General features: G+C 37.4%; 1 protein-coding gene across 1 annotated transcript; it reads left to right on the forward strand.

The window, feature by feature from the left end:
- Positions 1 to 318: 318 nt before the first annotated feature.
- On the forward strand, positions 319 to 21,809 carry SH2D1A (SH2 domain containing 1A). Its single transcript, XM_079910024.1, has 4 exons — positions 319 to 604; positions 13,579 to 13,642; positions 18,267 to 18,411; positions 19,413 to 21,809. The coding sequence occupies exons 1-4, from the start codon at positions 468 to 470 to the stop codon at positions 19,451 to 19,453; spliced, it is 387 nt and encodes a 128-aa protein (XP_079766150.1). The 5' UTR covers positions 319 to 467; the 3' UTR covers positions 19,454 to 21,809.
- Positions 21,810 to 21,887: the final 78 nt, after the last annotated feature.

The raw sequence follows: 21,887 nt of genomic DNA on the forward strand, positions 1-21,887 counted from the left end.
TTGGGGACTGATTAGTTAAGCTAATTAAGTTAAGTCAGTTAGTTAAGCTAAGTCATGGTGGCCCCCTGGGAAAACCGCAAGGACAGGAGCATTACCAAGCATTCCTGTCTGCGTGCGTTGGGAGTACAGGCCAAATCTTGCAAAGTCCAATGGTCCTCCCCTCTCTGTCCACCCGTCCATCCGAACCCTGTGTTGTGTGGGTGGGCCTGGGAGGGGGATGGAACCCTACGGCAATAACCAAGCTGCTAAACTGCTGAGCTGGTTTTAATTGAACCGTGAGAGGGAGGTTTTCAGGCAGGTAGACAACATCCTGTTGTTCGGGCGCTCCTCTCTCTTTTTTGCACATCTGGCTGAACTGGGAGGCGGGTGGCTGACTCGTGTTGGGTTGCGGCAGCAGCAGCAGCAGCAGCGGTGGCATCTGTCCGCTGCCGTTCCACGCCTAGGTCCTCCCAAGAGTTCCCCAGGTCATGGAGGCGGTGGCTGTGTATCATGGCAAAATCAGCCGGGAGACGGGGGAGAAGCTCCTGCTTGCCACGGGTCTGGACGGCAGCTATTTGCTGAGGGACAGCGAGAGCGTCCCGGGAGTGTACTGCCTGTGTGTTCTGTGAGTACATGGTGGGAGCCTCCACTGCCCACCGTGCGGCCCAGGCCCGGCGGATGCCCTTTGGGGTGGGGAAACGCAGTGTAGAATTTACCTTTGCTGCCGAAAGGACTCAGGCTCCCGATTTCAGTTTTGACCTCTAATAGAGGCCAGCAAGGTGGAGGCCTGCGATGATGGTGCAGCGGCCAGCTTTGGGGCCACCTCCTCAGGGAAGGAGAAGCCTCTCTCTCCAGCTCTCTTGAAATGGCTTTGGAGGTGCCTTCCCAAAGGAACGTCAAATTCAAGGAGAGGAAGAAGACTAAGAAACTGAATCTATTACTTTAAGACATCAATACCAGTTAGGTCAGGATGCAGAGAGAGGGATGTTTCTGAATAAAACCACCTCTCTGGATCTACTTACTGAGTTTTCTTTAGAGGAGTTGGCAGGCAGAGGGGGGTTTCAGAAATAGGGCCTTTCTTGATAAAAGCTTGGACTGACAATAGTCATAAAGGGAATGGAGGGAAAACACCCTTGTATGATTCAGTTTTGCTCTTTACCTAAGCATCTTAGTCTAACGCCCCATTTTGAATCAGATGCACCTTCATCTTTGCTTCAGGGCTCCAGAGTCAGGCAGATCTGAGACCTAATCTTGTGCTGGTCTGATGCTGACTTTGGCAAGTTAACCTCTCAGCCCCTCAGTTTTCTTGTCCATAAAATGTAAATAATATTACTACCTACCTCATAGGCGTGTGAGGATTAAATGCCATATGCAGGTAGAAAATTTAACACTGGACCTGACACATACTAAATGTTCAGTAAAAGTAAGCTGTTGTTGTTGTTGTTATTATTATTATATTATTATTTTTTCAGTCTGTTTCTTTCGGTACTCAGTATTATTATTATATTCTTTGTTTTTTTCAGTCTATATCTTTAAGTACTCACAGGGCATTTCTACGGAAGTACCTAGCTCGATCACTCTTTGTTAGCAGGACAAAAACATCCACGAAAACACCAGCCCTGCACAGTAGCTTCTAGACAGAAACAAAATGAGGGGAAATGCTTGGTAGTAATTTCGGTGTCTGACGATACACTGCAAGGTTTTGAAGTTCCTTCTGGGTCATTGAAGAGAGATTGTATTGAGCCTGGTGTTAGAGGATTTTCATTGTTTATTGTGTTTTTTTAAACGGTCAAGACATGTTTGTGGCAACTATCAGGCCACGCTAGATACATTTGTTATAAAAGCTTCCAGGACAATACGTGCAAGCTATTGAATCTCTTGGGCTCAGATCTTACGTTTCCTTTATATTATTGTTTTTCTCAAGTGGAAACTGGAGACAGTCAGTGAAAGCCAACTAGTATTCCTAGGCTCTTTTCTTATCAAAAGAAGGTGAAGGAGTGAGTAGACTGGTGAAAGGGGCTTCTTTAGGGAAGCTGATAAAGGAGGTAATGGGCCCCTTAACCTAGAGGTAAAAAATAAGGTACAAAAGAAGCCTAGGAAGGGGTGGAAGAGCAGGGGACAGTGTGTGGCAGGATGCTCTTAAGACTTCAGACACACTGGCCTCTTTGTTGTTTCTCGAGCTTGCCAAGCTGCTCCCTGCTTAGGATCTTTGCACTTAACTATTCCTTCTGCCTCTTCCCTCAGAGAGGACTTCCTTGACCATCCTATCTAAAATAAGTGCCCTCTCCCTGTCCCAGTTACACTCCATCACTTTATTTTTCTTCAGGGAACTTTAAACTATCTGACATTTGCTTGTCTACTTATGTCTTGCTGGGCTTTCCTACTAAAATGTAATCTCCATGAGAACAGGGACATTGTCTCCCACACCAGGAACACAGCCTGGCACGTAACAGGCATTGTGAGGCACGCAATAGGTGCTCAATAAACGGTTTTGAATTAATGAATGAACTGTCAAGACAAATACTGTTCTTTACTGCAGAAAGCTTTTGGGCTGATATCAGGAGGCCAGGGTGTGGACTCTGGGGAAATCACTCAACTTCTCTGGGTCTTGGTTTCCATATTTGTAAAACAGGAATAGTAATGTATGTTCTACCTTCTGCATAAGATTACAGTTGGTAAAAGATGCAAGAGAGAAGGATAATCTTAGCCTTTTTCCCAAGTAGGCCAGAACTACATAAGGTATTAATTTAGGCAGGTGGGAATTTCTCAAGTTAAGTTTTCACCCAAAGTAAATCTTGCATAAATGCAGTTTTTATGACTCTTAGTTCTCCGTGCACACCTCCTTATGAAGTAGCAGAAAATTGTCGGCAAATTGGGAGTCCCCCTAGCATATCTTACGATGGGCACACTGAGGCCTCTGAGTCCTGGAGGGTGATGGCCAGACTGCTCCAGAGGAAAGACACAAGGATGCATTGCCTTTTATGACAGTTTCTCAGCCTTTTTTGAGCCAAGGATCCCTTTTGATAAACGTAAACATTTCATTTCCTCCTTTTTACTACTACGCTGTAGTAACAAAATCAAATTTTATTTTGAAACAAACCACATACTCATTTTAAACCAAAACATCTATGGTTATGATATACAGCAGAAATAACAATGTAAATGGTGTCATATATATATGAACAGCAAGGTATAGCTAACAAACATATATTTGACTGTAGGGTTCACTCAGAATAGTTTCTCAATCTGTCTTTTGTTTCTTCTCATTATCCAAGAAGGTTTGGTTGAGCTTCAGTTTCTGTATTTTTATTGTAGAAATAACACATTGCATATGCCTTTCTAACTCTACTTTAAACTATACTTTCTAACTAGGTTTGCTCCTTTCCCCAGTTCTGAACCCCCAATCCTGGCCTTTAGATAAGGCCTTTTCCTCTGTTCATTTTGGGAAATTGAATCTCATAAAGTATTAAAGAAATTTTCCATTTATAGGATTGCTCACCTTCATTTAAAGCGAGAAGTTTTTCTTCCAATTATTTTCAATAAGTAAATCTAGATTTTGGTATAAGTCTATTAAAAATAGTTCCTAAACACTCATTCATATTGTAGAAAGTTTTTAAAATGTAGATAATGGAAATGAGGGAAAATCATCTATAGTTTTATAACCTAAAGACAATTATTGTTGAAAATTAAGTGTTTTTTCTTCTGTATTTTAATAAAACAAATTGCTTTATAAACATATGTGCTCTTACACTATTGTATTCTGCTGCATTTTCCACTTAATGTGAAAAAAACACAGTTATATATAATGTTCTTACAAATGATTTTAAAACATTATTTTTAATGATTTCATGATAGTCCAACCAGTCCAACTATATTTTCCTTAACCAGTCATCTATTTTTAGACATTTGAATCATTCCAGTTTTTTGCTATTATAAATTCCGTCATGATTCATATTTCAATCCATAAAGGTTTCCTTGTATTTATGATGACTTCCTTATAATGAATTTCAAGATGTGCAATTTTTAGATCAGAAAACATGAACAGCTTAAGATTCTTGATGTATACATGATCACCAAATATTTTTTCCTAAATGGTTATTCCAGTTTATATATATGCTCACCAGTACTGCATGAAAGTGTCTGTCTCACCGCACCATCCCTAGAAATGGGTATTCTTGTTAAAAAAAAATTCTTCTTGAAATTTGGTGTCTCACTCTTTATTTCATATTTCTTTAGTGATTGAGTGTCTATATGGTTGGTAAACTTGTATTTCCTTGTGCATGAATTGGCTCTTTGTGTACTTTGCCTATTTAACCATTTGGATCTTACTATTTTTCTTAACACATTATGAGGTTTTTTTTTTTTTTGCGGTACGTGGGCCTGTCACTGTTGTGGCCTCTCCCGTTGCGGAGCACAGGCTCCGGATGCACAGGCTCAGCGGCCATGGCTCACGGGCCCAGCCGCTCCGTGGCACGTGGGATCCTCCCAGACCGGGGCACGAACCCGCGTCCCCAGCATCGGCAGGCGGACTCCCAACCACTGCGCCACCAGGGAAGCCCTTTTTTTTTTTTTTTTAATGAGTGTTTATATACTAATCCTTGATCTATTGAAAGTATCTTTTCTCAGTTTGGTGTTTGCCATTACTTTTCTTTGACACACAAAAAATTAACATTTTTAGTAGTCAAGTCCGTCACTCATTTTCTGTGTGTTTGACTTCCCCCTTTGCTTCCCAACTTAGAAAGTTCTTTGACCTGCAGAGATGTCATAAAACTTCACTTCAATTTTTGTTTTAAATTTATGGTTTGGCTAGTTTATACTTAACTCTTTCTTTTTTTTTTTTTTTTTTTTTTTTTTTTGTGGTACGCGAGCCTCTCACTGTTGTGGCCTCTCCCGTTGCGGAGCACAGGCTCCGGACGCGCGGGCCCAGCGGCCATGGCTCACGGGCCCAGGCGCTCCGCGGCATGTGGGATCTTCCCGGACCGGGGCACGAACCCGTGTCCCCTGCATCGGCAGGCGGATTCACAATCTCTGCGCCACCAGGGAAGCCCTATACTTAACTCTTTAATTCCATTTGGAATTATATTTTTATGTGGAGAAAGGATCCAATTTGATTTTGTTTCGAAATAGCTAATAATTTATAAATAGAACTTTCATTCCTGATTGATTTATTAGCCTACTTTACTATACATTAAATTCTTACATATAACAGTTACTGTTTGCAGTTATCTATTTGGCTCAATTGATCTATTTATTCTTATACCACTAGCGCTATATATAGTATGATAATGTTTTAATACATTTAAAAAATTATTTGCTGTTCTTACCTGTTGGTTCTTCAAGATGAAATCTAGAATGATTTTGTTAAATGAAAAAAATCCCATTGGGGTTACCTTAAACTCATTAATAAGGAGGAATTGTCATCTTTAAAGAATTTAGTCTTCCTATCCAAAAACCTGATATGTCTCTCCATTTATTAATTTTTTCATTTACATCCATCAATAGAGGTTTGTAGTTTTCTTCCCATAGGTCTTGCATAGTTTTTGTTGTTTATTTCTAGTTATTGTGAGTATGAATGTATGTGTCTATTTTTTTGTTTCTATCATGAATGGAATCTTTTCCCACTATATTTTCTTTTGCAACAGGAAAGCTACTGACTTTATGGGTTTTTTTTGTATCCATCCAGTATACTAAATGTTCTTATTAATGCAAATAGTTTAAATTTAATTTAATTTAATTTTACTCTTTTTGGTTTTCAAGGTATATCAAGTTTCTTTTCACTAAGGTACATGTGAGCTCTCACATTTCTCCCCTTTTCACCCCTAATGTAGACAGCCATTGGGAAAGTCCTAAATGCCCACTGGGATAGTTTGATGGTGATAAGAGAAAAACAAATTTAAAATATTTAAAATAATTACTTTGAAGAAATAGTTTATTTCTGTACATCCTCTGTACATATCTCAGTTTGCTACTTTTATCTGATGGAAGATTTGGAAAAAGAAATGCTATTATATTCTTTAGCCTCAAGGACACATAATGAAGTCATTTGACATATACGTCTTTAGATAAAAGGATAATTATCTTTTTGTCCTTTAAGATTTAAAGGATGACTGGGAATAAAGTGCCTATCAAACAATTGAACTGGAGAAATGGGTGAAGGAACAGTGACAAAATAAAACTCCAGCGTATCAGTTGTAATTGCAGGGAACAGAAGAATGAGAAATTATAAAACTTAGTTAATTTTTGAATACAGTTGGATATGTGTGTTGGCACCGCATTTATCTTCATGATAACTGAGGCCACTAGAATTACTTTGGATTATCTAAGTACAATCCATTAATGGCAGAGCAAGCCTGAAGGCCAGCCTAGGATTAAATGTGCAAATACACAAACCACCAAATGGACAATTCACAGGCCAATAAATCACGTGCTGACTCTGGTTGACAATGTAAAATTAAGTTGCAAGATTAGTCTGAAGATGTCATTTAGTTTAAAGCAAAAGGGAAGCCTAGGTTGACCTCTTTTGGGCTCTCCCCATCTTGTCTCTATGCTTTATACCCTTCCTTTGCCCTTTCTCTCCGGTCGTAAGGCCAAGCAGACTCCCTCTCCCTTTTTGAGAACTATGCTTTTGGATTCACCTTAAGATCAATTTGTTAACTCATTCCCTCTGATATAAGAGAGAGGCAGCATAGAAAGATGGTTAAGAGCCCATATCTTACAGCCAGACCCTCTGGGTGTGCATCTCAATTCTGGCCCTTAACCAGCTATTTTACCTTGAGCAAGTTACTTAAACTTTCTGTTTCAGGTTCCTTATCTGTGGAAAGGGTGACGGCAATAATAATACTACAGTACTTTACCTCATAGGGTTGTTATGAGAATTATTGCATGAGTTAACATTTGTAAAGTTAATATGTAGTAGGTGTTTGTTAATATAAATAAAAGCTCCATAAATAATTGTGAGACAAAGTTAGACCATTGTATGAGTACTTAAATAAAACGTTCTGTGGCACTTCAAGGGAAGAAGAGATTATATTTATTGTCATGACTCATCGAAACTGGTATTACATAGTTTTACCATCAAACTTGAAGCTGAATGACTTTTGATGGTTCTGAAAAATTCAAATTCACTGAAAGAATGAAGATTGGGCCATAGGAAATTCAAAAACTTCTTGGATCAAAGTGGCTTTCTATAGGATACCATTCCTCTGGGTATAAAAGCTCTGAAATATTTGTTACAAAAACAGTCACATCATAATTGTGCCTTGAATTTTGCATGTAACATTCGTTTGTATAGACACAGACAGCCTGGGCACTAGCTTGCTTTATTTGTGGTGTCATGAAGAAGTCAGATGTACCTAAACCTTTTCTTTTGTGTAGTCCTTGAAGTGGTATAAAGAAGGAATTGATGTGGTTTTGTCAATTGTAAAGCAAGACCTGTCCCCAACGCTGACCCTTTGAGAAAAGAAAAAATAAGTCAGGTTGCTTTCTTCTTGTCTCTTTCTAACCAGAACACTTTTTTAAGAGTTGGGGACAGCTTTTGAAAAATTAAAGGCAAATTTTAATATTAGCAGGGACTGAATCAACACATGCTTTGTGTCATTAAAATGCAAAATGTATTTTTTAAGAAATTAATTTTTTAAGAAAATTAATTAATGGCAACAACAACAACAGAAATCTCTATTGTTTTCTACCAATTATTTATTTTCTAGATTTTTTCATGATAAATTTAAAATTCCAGGCTTATCATCAAGTGTGACAAAAAGGTTTGATGGAGGAAGGAAGTTAAAATTACACTACATTCTTGGTTTGTCTATATTAATGGGGAGTCAGAGGAAAAATAATCCTAAAAGGGATGTAACAGTTTTTAAAGACGAATGATATTTTTCTGATCTGTGATTTGCTTAGGCTAGATTTGTAAAGCTCCAAGTTGTAATTTTACTTCTGTTTCTTTAAAAAAATGTTGTTAGTCATTTGTATAACTTTATAAGGGAAATTATAAGACTTCCCTGGTGGTCCAGTGGTTAAGACTCAGTGCTTCCACTGCAGGGGGCACGGGTTCAATCCCTGGTTGGGGAACTAAGATCCTGCATGCGGTGGCGTGGCCAAAAGAAAAAAAAATGGAAAATTAATATGCAAGGATGCATTTATATTAGTTTAAATTTACTTCTAGTTTATATACATATGGGGATAGTTTTGAACAGTAATCAGAGTGGCGGCTCTCCTTGTGTCCACTTCTTTCACATACCATCATTTTATATCAACATGGTCCAGGTGTTTAAAATTTTTTGAAAAATGTAGCTCTCTAATACCTTTGAACTTTGGTATAGTTTTGAACCATTCTTTCTGCTGCCATTTCCTTATTTTGAGTAACATTCCTTAGGTTAATTCCATTTTTCATTATTAAAATAGAACTACTATGAAAATCTTTGTCAAATTGCTTTTTCCATTTGATTCCTTAGAGTATATGAAGATAAAGAAGGTCATTAGGTAAAAATACGCACAGTTTTATGGCTCTTGTTATAATTTGTCAGTTTATTTCCTAAAAGAGTGATTTTTCAGTGGACAGGGAGAGAGTATGTGTAGTTTGGAAAAAACATAATCAATATTTTCATTTACTTTTGTATTATAGAATTATTGTTTCATAATACAAGCTACAGAAAACAAAACTATGAAATCTTGTTGGGGAAGAGGGAGTAAAAAGTTCAGAAACACTGTTCTGTGAAGACCAAAAGCATTGAAAAAGCTTCAGCTTTTATTTAAATAAAATTTCATTCTTAAAGCATAGACTAAAAAAAAAAATTGAGTGACTATGGGGGTGGTGAAAGAAGCCAGCTTGACTTTGGTGAAATTGCCATCAATATTCCCAATGAGGTGTGAGCATTTTCCATGCATTTTAATCAATCCTTCTGTAACTTTAATGTTCCTACAAATCATCTGGAAATGTTGTTAAAACGCAGATTCTGACTCAGCAATTCTGGAGTGGGGCCTGAGAGTCTACATTTCTAGCAAGGTCCCAGGTGATGCACTGTTATTACCCTGGGAACATAATTTGAATCGCACTGTTTTAAATCTCTTCCATCAGTGATATATGAGAGTATATCAACGACAGTTGGCTACAGGGGATCTTTGGTCAGTGACTTCAGCAACTTGGAAGTGGAAGAGATGAACTTCTGGCTTGTTTGAGGGGTGAAACAATTTTGCTCATTCAGAAATTTGAGGAGTTGTGGAGTAGGAGATTGTTAAAATTGGATGGGTTAATCACAACGAGCTTTATGTGCCACTAGCACCAGGTTGTTCAAGACTGAAGGAGGTAAGGACTTTTGAAGTGGTACTCAGGTTCCTGCTGCTTAACTGAAAGTGCGATAAGATCAGATTCGTTAGGAAATCATTTTCAAAACAGACTCATTTATTTTGACTAAATGAGGCTGAATGATAGTAGGGAGATAGATTCATTGTATCTTTTAGAAACCCACTGTTTGAGAAAGTGGAAAACTGGTTGCCTATGATTTTGTTTGCATCGTTGCTGAAATTTTAAATAATGCATTTCCACAACACCTTTAATGATACTGAATATTGCCATTCATCTCTTCCCATAGGGAAAATGGAACTAAAGGCCTATGCTATTTCCCTGCTCCTACCTCCATTTTGCCGTGTGACTTTTTTTTTTCTTTTCTTTTTCCGGCACCTTGTGGGTCTTTGTTCCCCGACCAGGGATTGAACCCGGGCCCTGGCAATGAAAGCACCGAGTCCTAACCACTGGACTGCCAGGGAATTCTCTGCTGTGCGACTTTAAGAAAACCACTTAAACCCTTATGTTTGGAGTCCCCATGGTGAAAAATGGAAATCAAAGCTCTTGCTTTGTTCCCTGTAGCGTACTTACTGAAATCAGTGAGGTACATTTCAATTGCTTAAAAAAACAAAAGACTTTACAATGTAATATTTTATATTTATTTAGCATATTATATATGCTAAAAAGTATACTATATGCATATATCAAGCTATTTCATATATGATCTAAGTATTCTGGCAAATCTTTATAACAAAAATGAAACATTTCCTGTAATTGTACCAGCAAATTAAATTGACCCTTTTTTGGGTTTCACAAATCGAATGAACGTGATTAGAGTGTTTTAGACCTAATTTTTTCATCCTTTAGGTAATAGTACTGATGGATAGTGATTAAAAATATAGTAATTTAATCCACATAAAGACTTTTAGTTCTATAGGGGATTAATGGTAAGTGAGGTCAGTTACTCAAGCTTGACCCTGTTTGAGATACTTTAGGTTCTTTTAGGTTTAAACACATTTAATTTTACCAGACTTTAGCATGTATTTTTTTTTCTTTTTTTAAAAAATTTTTTGGCTGCACCATGCTGCATATGGGATCTTAGTTCCCCAACCAGGGATGGAACCTGCGCCCCCTGTATTGGAAGTGTGGAGTCTTAACCACTGGACTGCCAGGGAAGTCCCAGCATGTATTCTAATCAAAGATATATTTTGACCCAAACTTGTGCCAAAGAATAGCAATCAGAAAATGTCTGAAATAAAACTCTGTGAAGATTCAGATTCATAATTTGAAGTAATTCAGCATAAAGTTTACCATACTTTTCTAGGAAGCAAAGGTTTGTTAGGCAAGTTAAGTAGCAGTACCATAGATACTAAAATATAATAAATAATCTATATCCATTACAGTGTGGGGATCAAAAGCCAGGGCTCTAGAGTCAAAGATGCCTGATTTAAATCCCATCTTTGATGCTTGATTTGTAGTGTGGCTTTGGTTACTTAACTTCTCAAAGTCTCAGTTTCCTCATCTATAAAATCAATTTCACAATATAAAGTTCATAAGATTACTGTGGGGCCCAAAAGAGATAATGCATGTGCTGTGGGCTGAATTGTGTCCTTGTCAAATTCATGTATTGAAGCCCTAACTCCCGATGGGGATGTACTTGGAGATAGGGCCTTTAAGAGGTAATTTAGGTTAAATGAGATCATAAGGGTGGGTCCCTAATCCAATAGCGTTCTGGCCTTATGAGAAGAGAGAGAGCACCCTCTCTCAATGCACACAAAGAAAAGGTCATGTGAGCACACAGCAAGAAGGTGGCTGTTTACAAGTCAAGAGAAGAGGCCTTGGAATGAAACCTATGTTGCTAGCACCTTGATCTTGGACTTCCAGCTCCAGAACTGTGAGAAAATAAATTTCTTTTGTTTAAGCCACCCAGCCTATGGTATTTTGTTATGGCAGCCTGAGCAGACTAGTACAGATTTTGGTACTGAGAAGTACAGTGCTGCTGTAACAAACACCTAAAAATGTGAAAGTGGCTTTGGAACTGGGTCATGAGTAGAGGCTAGAGGTGTTTGGAGATGCATGCTAGAAAAAGCCTACCAATACTGTGAACACAGTATTGGTAGAATGATGGATGTTAAAGGTCATTCTGATGAGGTCTCAGATGGAAATTAGGAACGTGTTGTTGGAAACTAAAGAAAAAGCCATCCTTAATTATAAATGGCAAAGAACTTGGCTGAACTGTGTTCTAGTATTTTATGGAAGGTAGAACTTGCAAAGTGGATATTTAGCTGGAGAGATTTCTAAGCAAGGTGTTGAAGGAATAGCTTGGTTCCTCCTGACTACTTATAATAAAATGCAAAAGGAGAGACATGAATTGAAGAAGGAATTGTTAAGCAAAAAGAAACCAGAATACAAAGATTTGGAAAATTCTCAGCCTACTCATATGGCAAAAAATGAGGAAGCTTGGTCTGGAGAGAATACCAAGGGAATGGCTGGATAATCACTCCTTAAGGAGATTGCCCATGATGTTAACTAGTCATCTCAACAGAAGCCAGGAATAGAGTTTGGACCAAAGCATCAGAGACACTGTCAGTTTGGACCAAAGGGAATAGGGCAGGACAATAGTGCAGTTTGGCTGCAAACATGCTTTATCTTTCAAGAAAATGGAAGAATGATCCTGAAGTTGTTTCAGAGATCATCAGGGTTACCACTCCCACCACAGGCCGAGAGTGCCTAAGCCCAGGTGGGCAAGGCTGCTTCCACCTAGATTTCAAAGGTGGGATCAGCTGCCCAACAGAGCCAAGTGGGTGGGGCTGCCCCTGCAGAGCCGTGGGGGTGGCAGTGCCACCCAGTGGGCCTGGAGGGCAGAGCGTCAATCCAAAAAGGATTATTCTCAAGCATTAAGATCTAATGGAATTTGCCTTATGAGATTTCGGACATTTTTGGGACCTGTCACCCCTTTTCCCCTTCAGATATCTCCCTTTTGGAATGGGAATATCTGTCCTATGCTTGTCTTCCTGTATTTTGGAAGCACATGACTTGTCTGGTTTCACAGGTTCACAGCTGGAGAAGAATTTTGCCTCAGCAGCAGTCATATCCCCAAGTCTCACCTGTATCTCATTAGATGATATTTAGAAGAGACTCTGGACTTTATTTAGACCTCAGAGTTGATGCTGGAATGTGTTTAAGACTTTTAAGGCTGTTGGGATGGAATGAATGTATTTTGTATGTGAATTTGGAGGTACCAGTGTTGGAATGCTATGGACTGAATCATGTTCCCTCTCCACCCATATTCATATGTTGAAGCTCAACCCCCGATGTGGCTGTATTTGGAGATAGGCCTTTAGGATGTAATTAAGGTTAAACAAGGTTGTAAGGATGGGGCCCCAATCCAATAGGACTGGTGGATTTATAAGAAGAGAAATCTCTCTCTTCACACACACACACACACACACACACACACAAAGAAAAGGTCATGTGAACACAGCTAAAAGGTGGCTGCCTACAAGCCAAGAGTAGAGGCCTCAGAATAAAACCTATGTTACTGTCACCTTGATCTTAGATTTCCAGCCTCCAGGGCTGTGAGAAAATAAATTTCTTTTGTTTAAGCCACACAGACTGGTATTTTGCTATGGCAGCCTGAGCAAACTAATACAACATGTAAAACTCTTGGCATGTAGTAGAAATCAACTATACAGATGTACAATATGCGTACACAGTGAATAATGGGGGAAAACGTTTACCCCATCTAAAAGGACAAGCTAATTTCAAGTACTTTAGCAGGACTCCTTTTTAATTCGAATTACTATTAGTACTATATTATGTATTATAAAGTTATATAGTAATAGTAATATCATAGGAATATACCACATTTATATTTATAATTAATATTATTATTAACTTAAGTGGGCCTGATAGTATCTTATCCCCAGTGAAATGTTTTCACCTTAAGGCTCTGTATGTACTCAAAAAATAATATTACTATGCTTTGTTGAATCTGTTTAATAATTCATAATTTTTACCAATTACAATAGGTCTCTAGTTTCTTTCTGTCCCAACAGTCTCTCACCTTGACAAATCCTTAGAAGTGTGAGCACCCTCGTTTGAAAAAAAAATGAAAAGATAAAGAAGGCGTACTAGAAACTGTGATATGCAAGCAAGTTAGATTCCACAGGCTTTTCTTTCTATGAATGCAGTGGTGCAATATACGTGTGTCCCAGTATATGTATCATTTATATGTAATAGTTAAAGCTCAAATTTAGAGCATCCGTTGTTCTTTTGGAATTTTTCAGTAATGGAAGTTTATTCTTTCACAGGTATCAAGGTTACATTTATACATACCGAGTGTCTCAGACAGAAACAGGTTCTTGGAGTGCTGAGGTATAGCTCTTTTATTTATTTTTGCTTCTGGGGGTATCAGGGAGGTATTTGAAATTTAGACTGCTTTTATAAAAGAGCTGTCAAATTCTACATTCCCAAAATATTCATCAGATTCAAATCACTAAAGCTCCAATCCAAAATTGCTCATGGATCATTAAGAAGCCTTTAGAGAATTTTGGTCCCAGTTCTGTTCAGCCACCACTGTATGGAGTGGTCTCACTTTGGGGGAAAGATAACAAAGTTTAAGGATTGTGTCAAACTTTTGGTGCCTATGTGAAATTTTAGATAGCGTATCAAAAATATATTAAAAAATCAAATCGACAATTATTTACCAAATGATACTAATGCAAGTGTTGGCTCTATGGGGGATTAAACAACATGACTCCTGTTTTCTAACAGCCTGTAAGACCCTTGAGAGATACAACATGAATTAAACAGCAATGTGAGAGCCTGGTGTTTGCTGTCAGGTGGATGTGTGTTCCAGGTCTTATCTACCCCCAACCCCTTTCTGAGAGGTCTATGACCTTGGGTAGGTTACCTAATTTTTCTTTGAACCAGTTTCTTCATCTGTAAAATAAGCCTAAAAATAGTCCCTTACTCATAGGGCTCATTTTGAAGATTAAATGAGATAATGCATATAAAGAAAGCTCTTAGTCACAGGACTAGCAAGCAAGCCCTCGAAAATGAGAACTCACCCAAGTTGCTGAACAATATGATTGTTTATAGTCAAGTGCTATCTAGCACAAGCATTTAAAGAATAGAGAATTTTCCAAGTATTAGGGTAATCAAGGCTGCTCTTCTGTGGAGGCAGGACTCCCAGCTTAGCCATATGGGAAGGACAAGGATAGGTAGAAAAGAGGGAGAGGGAACATTCCAGTGACTCTTAAGCTATGCTCCGCAAAATCCTGAAGTTCTTTCATTTGAGTGCCTTGGAGTTGCCCAGGGGGTTACAGAAGGATAGGAGGATGTGTGGGTATGCTTTGGGTCCCCAATTTGTCTTTAATCTGAGCAGTCCCTTTTAGTTTGCTTATCAACTGGGGCTCTGAGAAAAATTTCCTTAGAAAAATGGGTTCTTATGGCTTTGAAAACATTTGAAAGTCACAGTACCATTGCAAGAAATGCCTGTAGAGTGAATCTCTTTCCACATACCAGGGTAGTATCAATATATTACCATGCTAGCAAAGTAGAGGTCTCTGCAATGGAAACTTCTGACTTCAAATGCTTTCTCTGATTTCTGACTTTTTATAAAACCAGTCTGTCTTTATAATGAAAGGACTTCATTATGAGTTGTTTGAAAACGTAAATGCTAATATCAACCTGTATTAATAACTCAGTCTATGCATTTAAGAAACTCTGAAGTCTAGACTTAAAAAAAAAAGTAAAATAGCTCTAACCTTTACAGATGCACTGGTGAACTAGAAAGCACAAATTGCAGACTACAAATGTTTTGAACTACTGAGATGAATTAGGGCAAGTTTTCAAACACATTGTTGCTTTATATCAGGATAATTGATGCTACCATTCTAATTAGAGGAAAAGCAGTACTATTTCTAGTCAAAACTGTTTATATCCATTTATTTTTAAAAGTTCTCTGCATCACTGCAGAGATGATTGAATAGGTTGTTAAATTTCATTTATTATGAGGAATAGTAGTGTATGATATATACATATATAGTTGTATATAATTTGACCAGAAATAGCCCTTCTTCCTAGAGAAGTAGCCTTCAGCTGCTGAAGAATATTCTTTATGGAAAGGATCTTAAATTAGTAGGGCTTAGGTAACGTTTTCTTTAAACTTGTTTTCTTCCATTTCAAGTATAACATCATATGCAGATTGTTACATGTTTGTGATCATGTTAGGGAAGAAAGGGCTTATTGAACACAAATGCTCTCTCATTCTGTTGTCTGGTCTGACCCGTTTATCTAATAATATTGTAATTATCTGCACCAAGAGAGCAGAAGATTGGCATGTTTTCTCCAAAGGGAAAACAGTTTAAAAAAAAAAACTCTTTAGATTTATTTTTGAAATGCATATTGCATTTTTTTCTATCTACTAAATTTGCCTTCTAGTTATATTTTTCTATGGTGAATATTAAACTAGTGTGTATTCTTAGAGCTCATATCATCTGACTGGAAGAAATTTCTCTAGAGCATATTGAAGACCAGCTATGATCCAAAGCATGTTTCCATGGATAACTGTATGGGAAATGTGCAAATTTGAACAATAGCTGAGTTCAGTGACAGGATGGGAGATGTCAGTGGTACAATTCTTGTGGTAAATGTATTTTCAGAATGGGGTAAATAACAGATAATTTATATTGCTCTTTGGAACAATGCTTTAGTTTGCCACATTGCGGGAAAAATCTTGACAGTAGCACTAAATTTTCTGTGCAAAGATTGTGCTAGAAATCTAGGTGTGTCTGCAGTTTGTTTCAAAGAGTGGAGTGAAATTGAACCCTGGATCCACTGAACTACGAAAGACAAATATTATGTGATTTTCTAGCTTCAGGTAGACTTTTAGGTTTTATCATTGCCTAGTATATTAATTTATCTCATGTGACTCAGGCTAAAATTTTGCCAAATTGTTAATTCAGAGAATTCCATGTACAGTCACCTATCATTTATTAATATGTTCATTGTCTGTGGTACTTTGTAAAAAATGTACTAACATCCTCCTGCTGACTTCAGTGCTTTTGGGCTTTTCTGGATATTTGATCATCAGTAGATCAGTGGATGTTAAATAATTTTACTTATTGACCTAAGCAAAGCACTATAAATTCAGTCAGTTATTTGCCAATGCAACATTGCATGCCAAATTCAAATTGCTTTTTTACCTTCAGTGCTATTATTCCTCTCCATTGGCATGGAGAATCAAGTGTTAACTGCATACAAATCCTCATAAAAAAGATGCTTCTGTTGATAAATGGTTTTACAAGCCACAAGAACAGGTAAAAAGATGTGTGGTTTGAAATCTTTCCACACCGGGGGAGTGGATTAGTTTCTCTTCTGGTTGGTGACTCTAACTTCACTAGAACCTGTTTGGTCTCTAATCTGCCTAATCTGAAAGGAAAGAGACTGGGTCCTGGGATCTGGAGCCAGTTCTGCCTCTGCTTATCTGTGTGACCTTGGGCAAGCTGAATTATCTCTTTGTATTTCCATTTTCTTATCTGTCAAATGGGAGTAACCAAATCAGCCAGTAACTGCCAGGAGATGGGAAAGTGCTTTGAAAATGAACAAGTACTCCAAGGAAGACATAAGAAGGTTATTTTGTGCCTATGGCCTGCCTTTGACATTTGGAGATTCTATCCTGGAGCCAAAGAACTGTTTGGATCCCTGTAAGAATGGCCATATTATTTTGGATGAGGTCTCAATAGAGTTCTGGGAAGGTGTTTTGACTGTAAGGCTGGAGCTGAGTGGGAGCGTATTCTGTATCTACTGAGTAGCTGTGTGAGCCTATGAGCTGACACTAATTTAAAGCTAAAAAGAACTTTTTCAGTGTTTTCAGTGAAAAACTCTTTACCCCAGTGTAGGAAATGACCAAGAGTTATAGTGGACAGTGTGCTGTCTTTAGCATTTTGTCTAGCTGACACACGTCTGTATGCCAGCCTTCATGTTTTCTCATTAAATGCTAACAAACAAATAGCTCCCACCTCAAAAACTTTCTAGATGGAATAGCTGAAAAACAGCTTTCTAAAAAAACTGGTCATTGTTCAATTGCATATAGCAATACTATTTTATTTCATGTAAAATGACAGTTTTGAGCTGACGCTTAAAGCTTGGCTCATAAGCTTTTGCAGGAAATTGTTGTTGATTTCAAGTAGTGTCTTTACAAGAGAATTCATGTCAGGAGAGGAGTACATTTTAATACTCACCTGCAAATAATGATCCCTTCAAAACCAAACAAATAAATAAAGGTGACCTTAGTCTTTCATTTTCGTGTCATAGAGAAAACCTTGTCACAGTGAAGTGTTGACATAAAGAACAGTTTGGGGGAGGATAGGGAAGTTTCCCAAGGAGGAAAAAATTTAATGTGTAGGATGAGGCAGGACATATTGTGAAGTGAAAGAGTGTGAGGACTAACTAGCCTTGCATTGTGTGCCTCATAACAGCCAGTTTTTAATTTCCTGTGTAGCATTTTATATTGTGGAATGATGGCAGGGAGGATGGGTTGTAGTTGTTGTTTTATTTGTTTGTTTGCTTTTTTTTTTTTTTTGGTTCTTTAGGCTTTTTATTAATGACCTGTAGGATCTGTGGTTTTTCTCTGTTTAACTGCATCCTCTCTGTTGGTGAATTCATTGTGGGTAATGGCCTGTATACCCTTAGAGGTTCGGGATGTATGATGGGTAGCAGGCAGGAAGGGCAGGGCGATGAGCAGCAGCTTGTACAAACTAATACCACCCTCGGGAGAACTGAAATGACAGCTCATTAGCTCCTCTTGCAGGGAAATTCAGCCAACCAAAGTAAGCTCTTCTAGAATGTTGTTTTTCCTTCTTCCTTATGTTTTCAAATATTTGAACAAGTTACACAAATGTTACCTCTCTAAGCATCCCTTGCACATTTTGTAGGCCCTTTTTTGTATCATTATGAGGTAGATGAATAATCTGCTTGGCCTTTTATTTTCCAGACAGCACCTGGGGTACATAAAAGATTTTTCCGGAAAATAAAAAATCTCATTTCAGCATTTCAGAAGCCAGATCAAGGTATTGTAATACCTTTGCAGTATCCAGTTGAGAAGAAGCCCTCAGCTAGAAGTACACAAGGTGCTACAGGTATGGTTTACTGTTTATTTTTGACAGGTTTGGAAGCTTAGGGCTATGAGTCACCCTAGTCATAAACATATAGAAAAATGCAATAAGAAGATGGAGCCAGCAGCCCCAGTGAGAGGGGGCTATTCACATACTATGATTTCCACATGCTATACTATAAACTTTTAATAAAACTCTGCAAAAATATAAAAAATTCTATGAGCCCACAACATTTTAATCTCTCTTATCCCGTCTTGTTTTCCCAAGCCTGTTTTGTCGCTCCATGAGTACCATTTCACTTCACTAATTCAGACACAAATAATTTGAAAGACGGGACAATTCAGAGAACATCTGGACTTGTCCTTTACTTTTGCTTATTATCAGGTAGTGTTTTCCCTTCAGGGATGGAAAGGCTAATGTTAGCTTGGTCCACATGATCCCGATTTCTGAATTTGTGGTGCTTGAATTAATACAATTTTATTGTAGCAAAGGAAAGGAAGTTAGTAGACTTTATTTTTCCACTAGCGCAAATTGTTACATCTCCTGAGCAAAGCTATTTTAGTGGACATGTCAAGCTAATCACCGAATACTAGCCAATGTCCTCAGCTGTCAGATTTGTGATAGTTGATATCTATTGAAGGGGGTTAATCATCTGTCTTGAGTAAGAGGATACACGTTGATTGAAACAATAAATATTTATGATTAAATAAAATGAGTTGTTATTTCCTTTTTTGACAGGGACCCAGGCTCAGGCATAAACTGACAATTAGACTCAGACTCAAGTGGTGAATTAAATTAATGAGTAGTTAGCTTTTTTAAAAGAAATGTAAATAGAATTCCAATTTACAAATTGGCTCAGTATGCCATTCTCTATAACAGTTTTAAATACTTGTTGCTTGAGCTATATCATTGGATTGTATCTTTGTGAACTTTATGCAGTTGGAAATTTTATGTTTGAGTTAACCTGTAATTTTAATAGCTTGTAAGTTTATCTCTTCTTGATTTTTGTTATTATTTTTCTTTAGGGAGAAGAGAAGATCCTGATGTCTTCCTGAAAGCACCATGAAGAAAAATAAAACACACCTTGTACTTTATTTTCAGTAATTTAAATATATGCTAAGTCTTATATATAATTGATAATACAGTTCAGTGAGCTACAAAAGTATTTCTGAAACCATCATAGTCCTGTAATGGAAGCATCTATAGCATGATGTTAAAGCTGAAATGGACTTTTCGGATAATGAGGAGCTTTGAAATGAGGATTGGGGAAAAATAATTCCACAGGTTATTTTCAGTTATTGTATTTACAAATGGGAAATGACTTAAAACATAGTGATACTTTATAAAAGATTAATGTCAATTCTTGCCAAATATAAATAAAAATAATCCTCAGTTTTTCTCAAAAGCACCATTTTTAGTGAAATATTATTTGATAGCTACTGATTTTAAAATGTCTTGCTTGATTATATGGCAGGAAGCTGGTTCGTGTCCCTCGTCTTTGTCATGTGCGGTTCTACATTAGGTATTATGCTCTCCAATAGCTATAGTGTTATAGGCTCTCTGGGGATATATGAACTGTGCACTGTGTGCTAAAAACAAGTACTAGATAGAGAGTGAAGAATTTCTGTTTAATTCTGAAAGCAACCTTCTTGCCTAGTGTTCTGACGTTGGACAGTAAAATCCACAGACCAATCTGTAGTTTAAAATTCCCGTAATTTAAAATATGCTCTAAATGTTTATTATATTTGATGCTATAGGATTTGAAATTATATTACAAATCTGATGAAGTGGACTTTTCTTCTTTTCATTTACCTCTGCCCCAGTAGTTGTCACTCCATGTAAAAACAGCAGCTGCAGCTCATCAGCTGTGGCTCATGAGTAGCTGATTTACAAGCAGTCTCCCTATCAGGCCGCCCTACAAGACCACTGGAAGCTTACAGGTTACATTAATTTTTAACAATTCCAAGTAATTGTAACCTAAGTGAGAGCCAAGATTGTAGGCAGTGATGGGTATTGGTATTTTCTTCTCACATTTATATTTTCATGACTCTTACAATTCAATTATATGTCAAGTTGCTTCGGGCCTCATAGAATTCATTCACCAGCAAACACAATAGGCACTGGGGTAGAGAAGTAAAAACACCTGGCCTCCACGCTCAGGTAGCCCCCTGCCTAGTTGGACAAGAAAACAATAGCAATAAAAGACAATAAAAGAAAATAACAATAAAAGACAAGAAAATAACAATAAAAGGTGGTAAGTACATGGTAAGTCAGTGTCCCAACATGTAGGTAGATCTTTTTTTTAAAGGTTCTACTCCATTTATAGTTATTATAAAATATTGGCTATATTCCCTGTATTGTACAATATATCCTTGTAGCTTATTTTATACAGAATAGTTTGTACCTCTTAATCCCCTACCCCTATATTGCTCCTCCCCCCTTCTCTCTCCCCACTGGTAATCAATAGTTTGTTCTCTATACCTGTGAGTTTGCTTCTTTTTTAAAATATTCACTAGTTTGTTGTATTTTTTAGATTCTACATATAAATGATATCATACAGTATTTGCCTTTCTTTGTCTGACTTATTGCACTTAGCATAATACCCTCCAAGTCTATCCATGTTGTTGCAAATGGCAAAATTTCCTTCTTTTTTTTTATGCCTGAGTAGTAGTCCATTGTATATATATATACCACATCTTCTTTATCCGTTCATCTGTTGATGGACACTTATGTTGCTTCCATAGCTTGGCAGTAAATAATACTGCTGTGAACATTGGGGTGCACGTATCTTTCAAATTAGTGTTTTTGTTTTTTTCGGATATATACCCAGAAGTGGAATTGCTGGATCATATGGTAGCTCTATTTTTAGTTTTTTGAGAAACCTCCATATTGTTTTCCACAGTGGCTGCACCAATTTACATTCCCACCAACAGTGTACAAGGGTTCCCTAGGTAGATCTGTCTTTAAAGGAAGAATGAGTTAACCCAATACTCTGGCCCATGGTCCATAGGAAGCTGGTTCATTATAAGTTTCATTATAAACCAGTAACTTGGAATTCTGGGTTGTATGTGAGAGGTGGTGAGCTTGGTTAATAATTAGTGAACTGCCAAGAGACAAAGCTACTCTCTCTGCTGGCAACATCTGATTTCTGAGCATTTAACCTGGATGCTCTGGCAGTGCAAAAGTGGGGTATAGCCACAATGATGTATTGTGCTCCAGTTACCATTTCTGGAAGTAAAAGCATCACTTTAATTTGTAAAGGAATTCAGAAAGCTGACTTTCCAAATAAAATGCATATGTTTAGATACTTTTTAATTATTTGTAGCTTGGGTTTAAATTTTAATAGGTGTAACTAATTTTTACTCTAATTTGTTCATTATGGAATAATCCTAAATATAGGAATTGTTTGCATGTTCCTTTACCAGGGCCTTTTTTGAATTATTTATGTTTTCTCATATTTTAATAAAGTATTTGAAATCTTTATTTTTCTAATTTGTCTT

This window comes from Stenella coeruleoalba (assembly GCF_951394435.1).
Source record: "Stenella coeruleoalba genome assembly, chromosome: X".
Classification (NCBI taxonomy): Eukaryota; Metazoa; Chordata; class Mammalia; order Artiodactyla; family Delphinidae; genus Stenella; species Stenella coeruleoalba.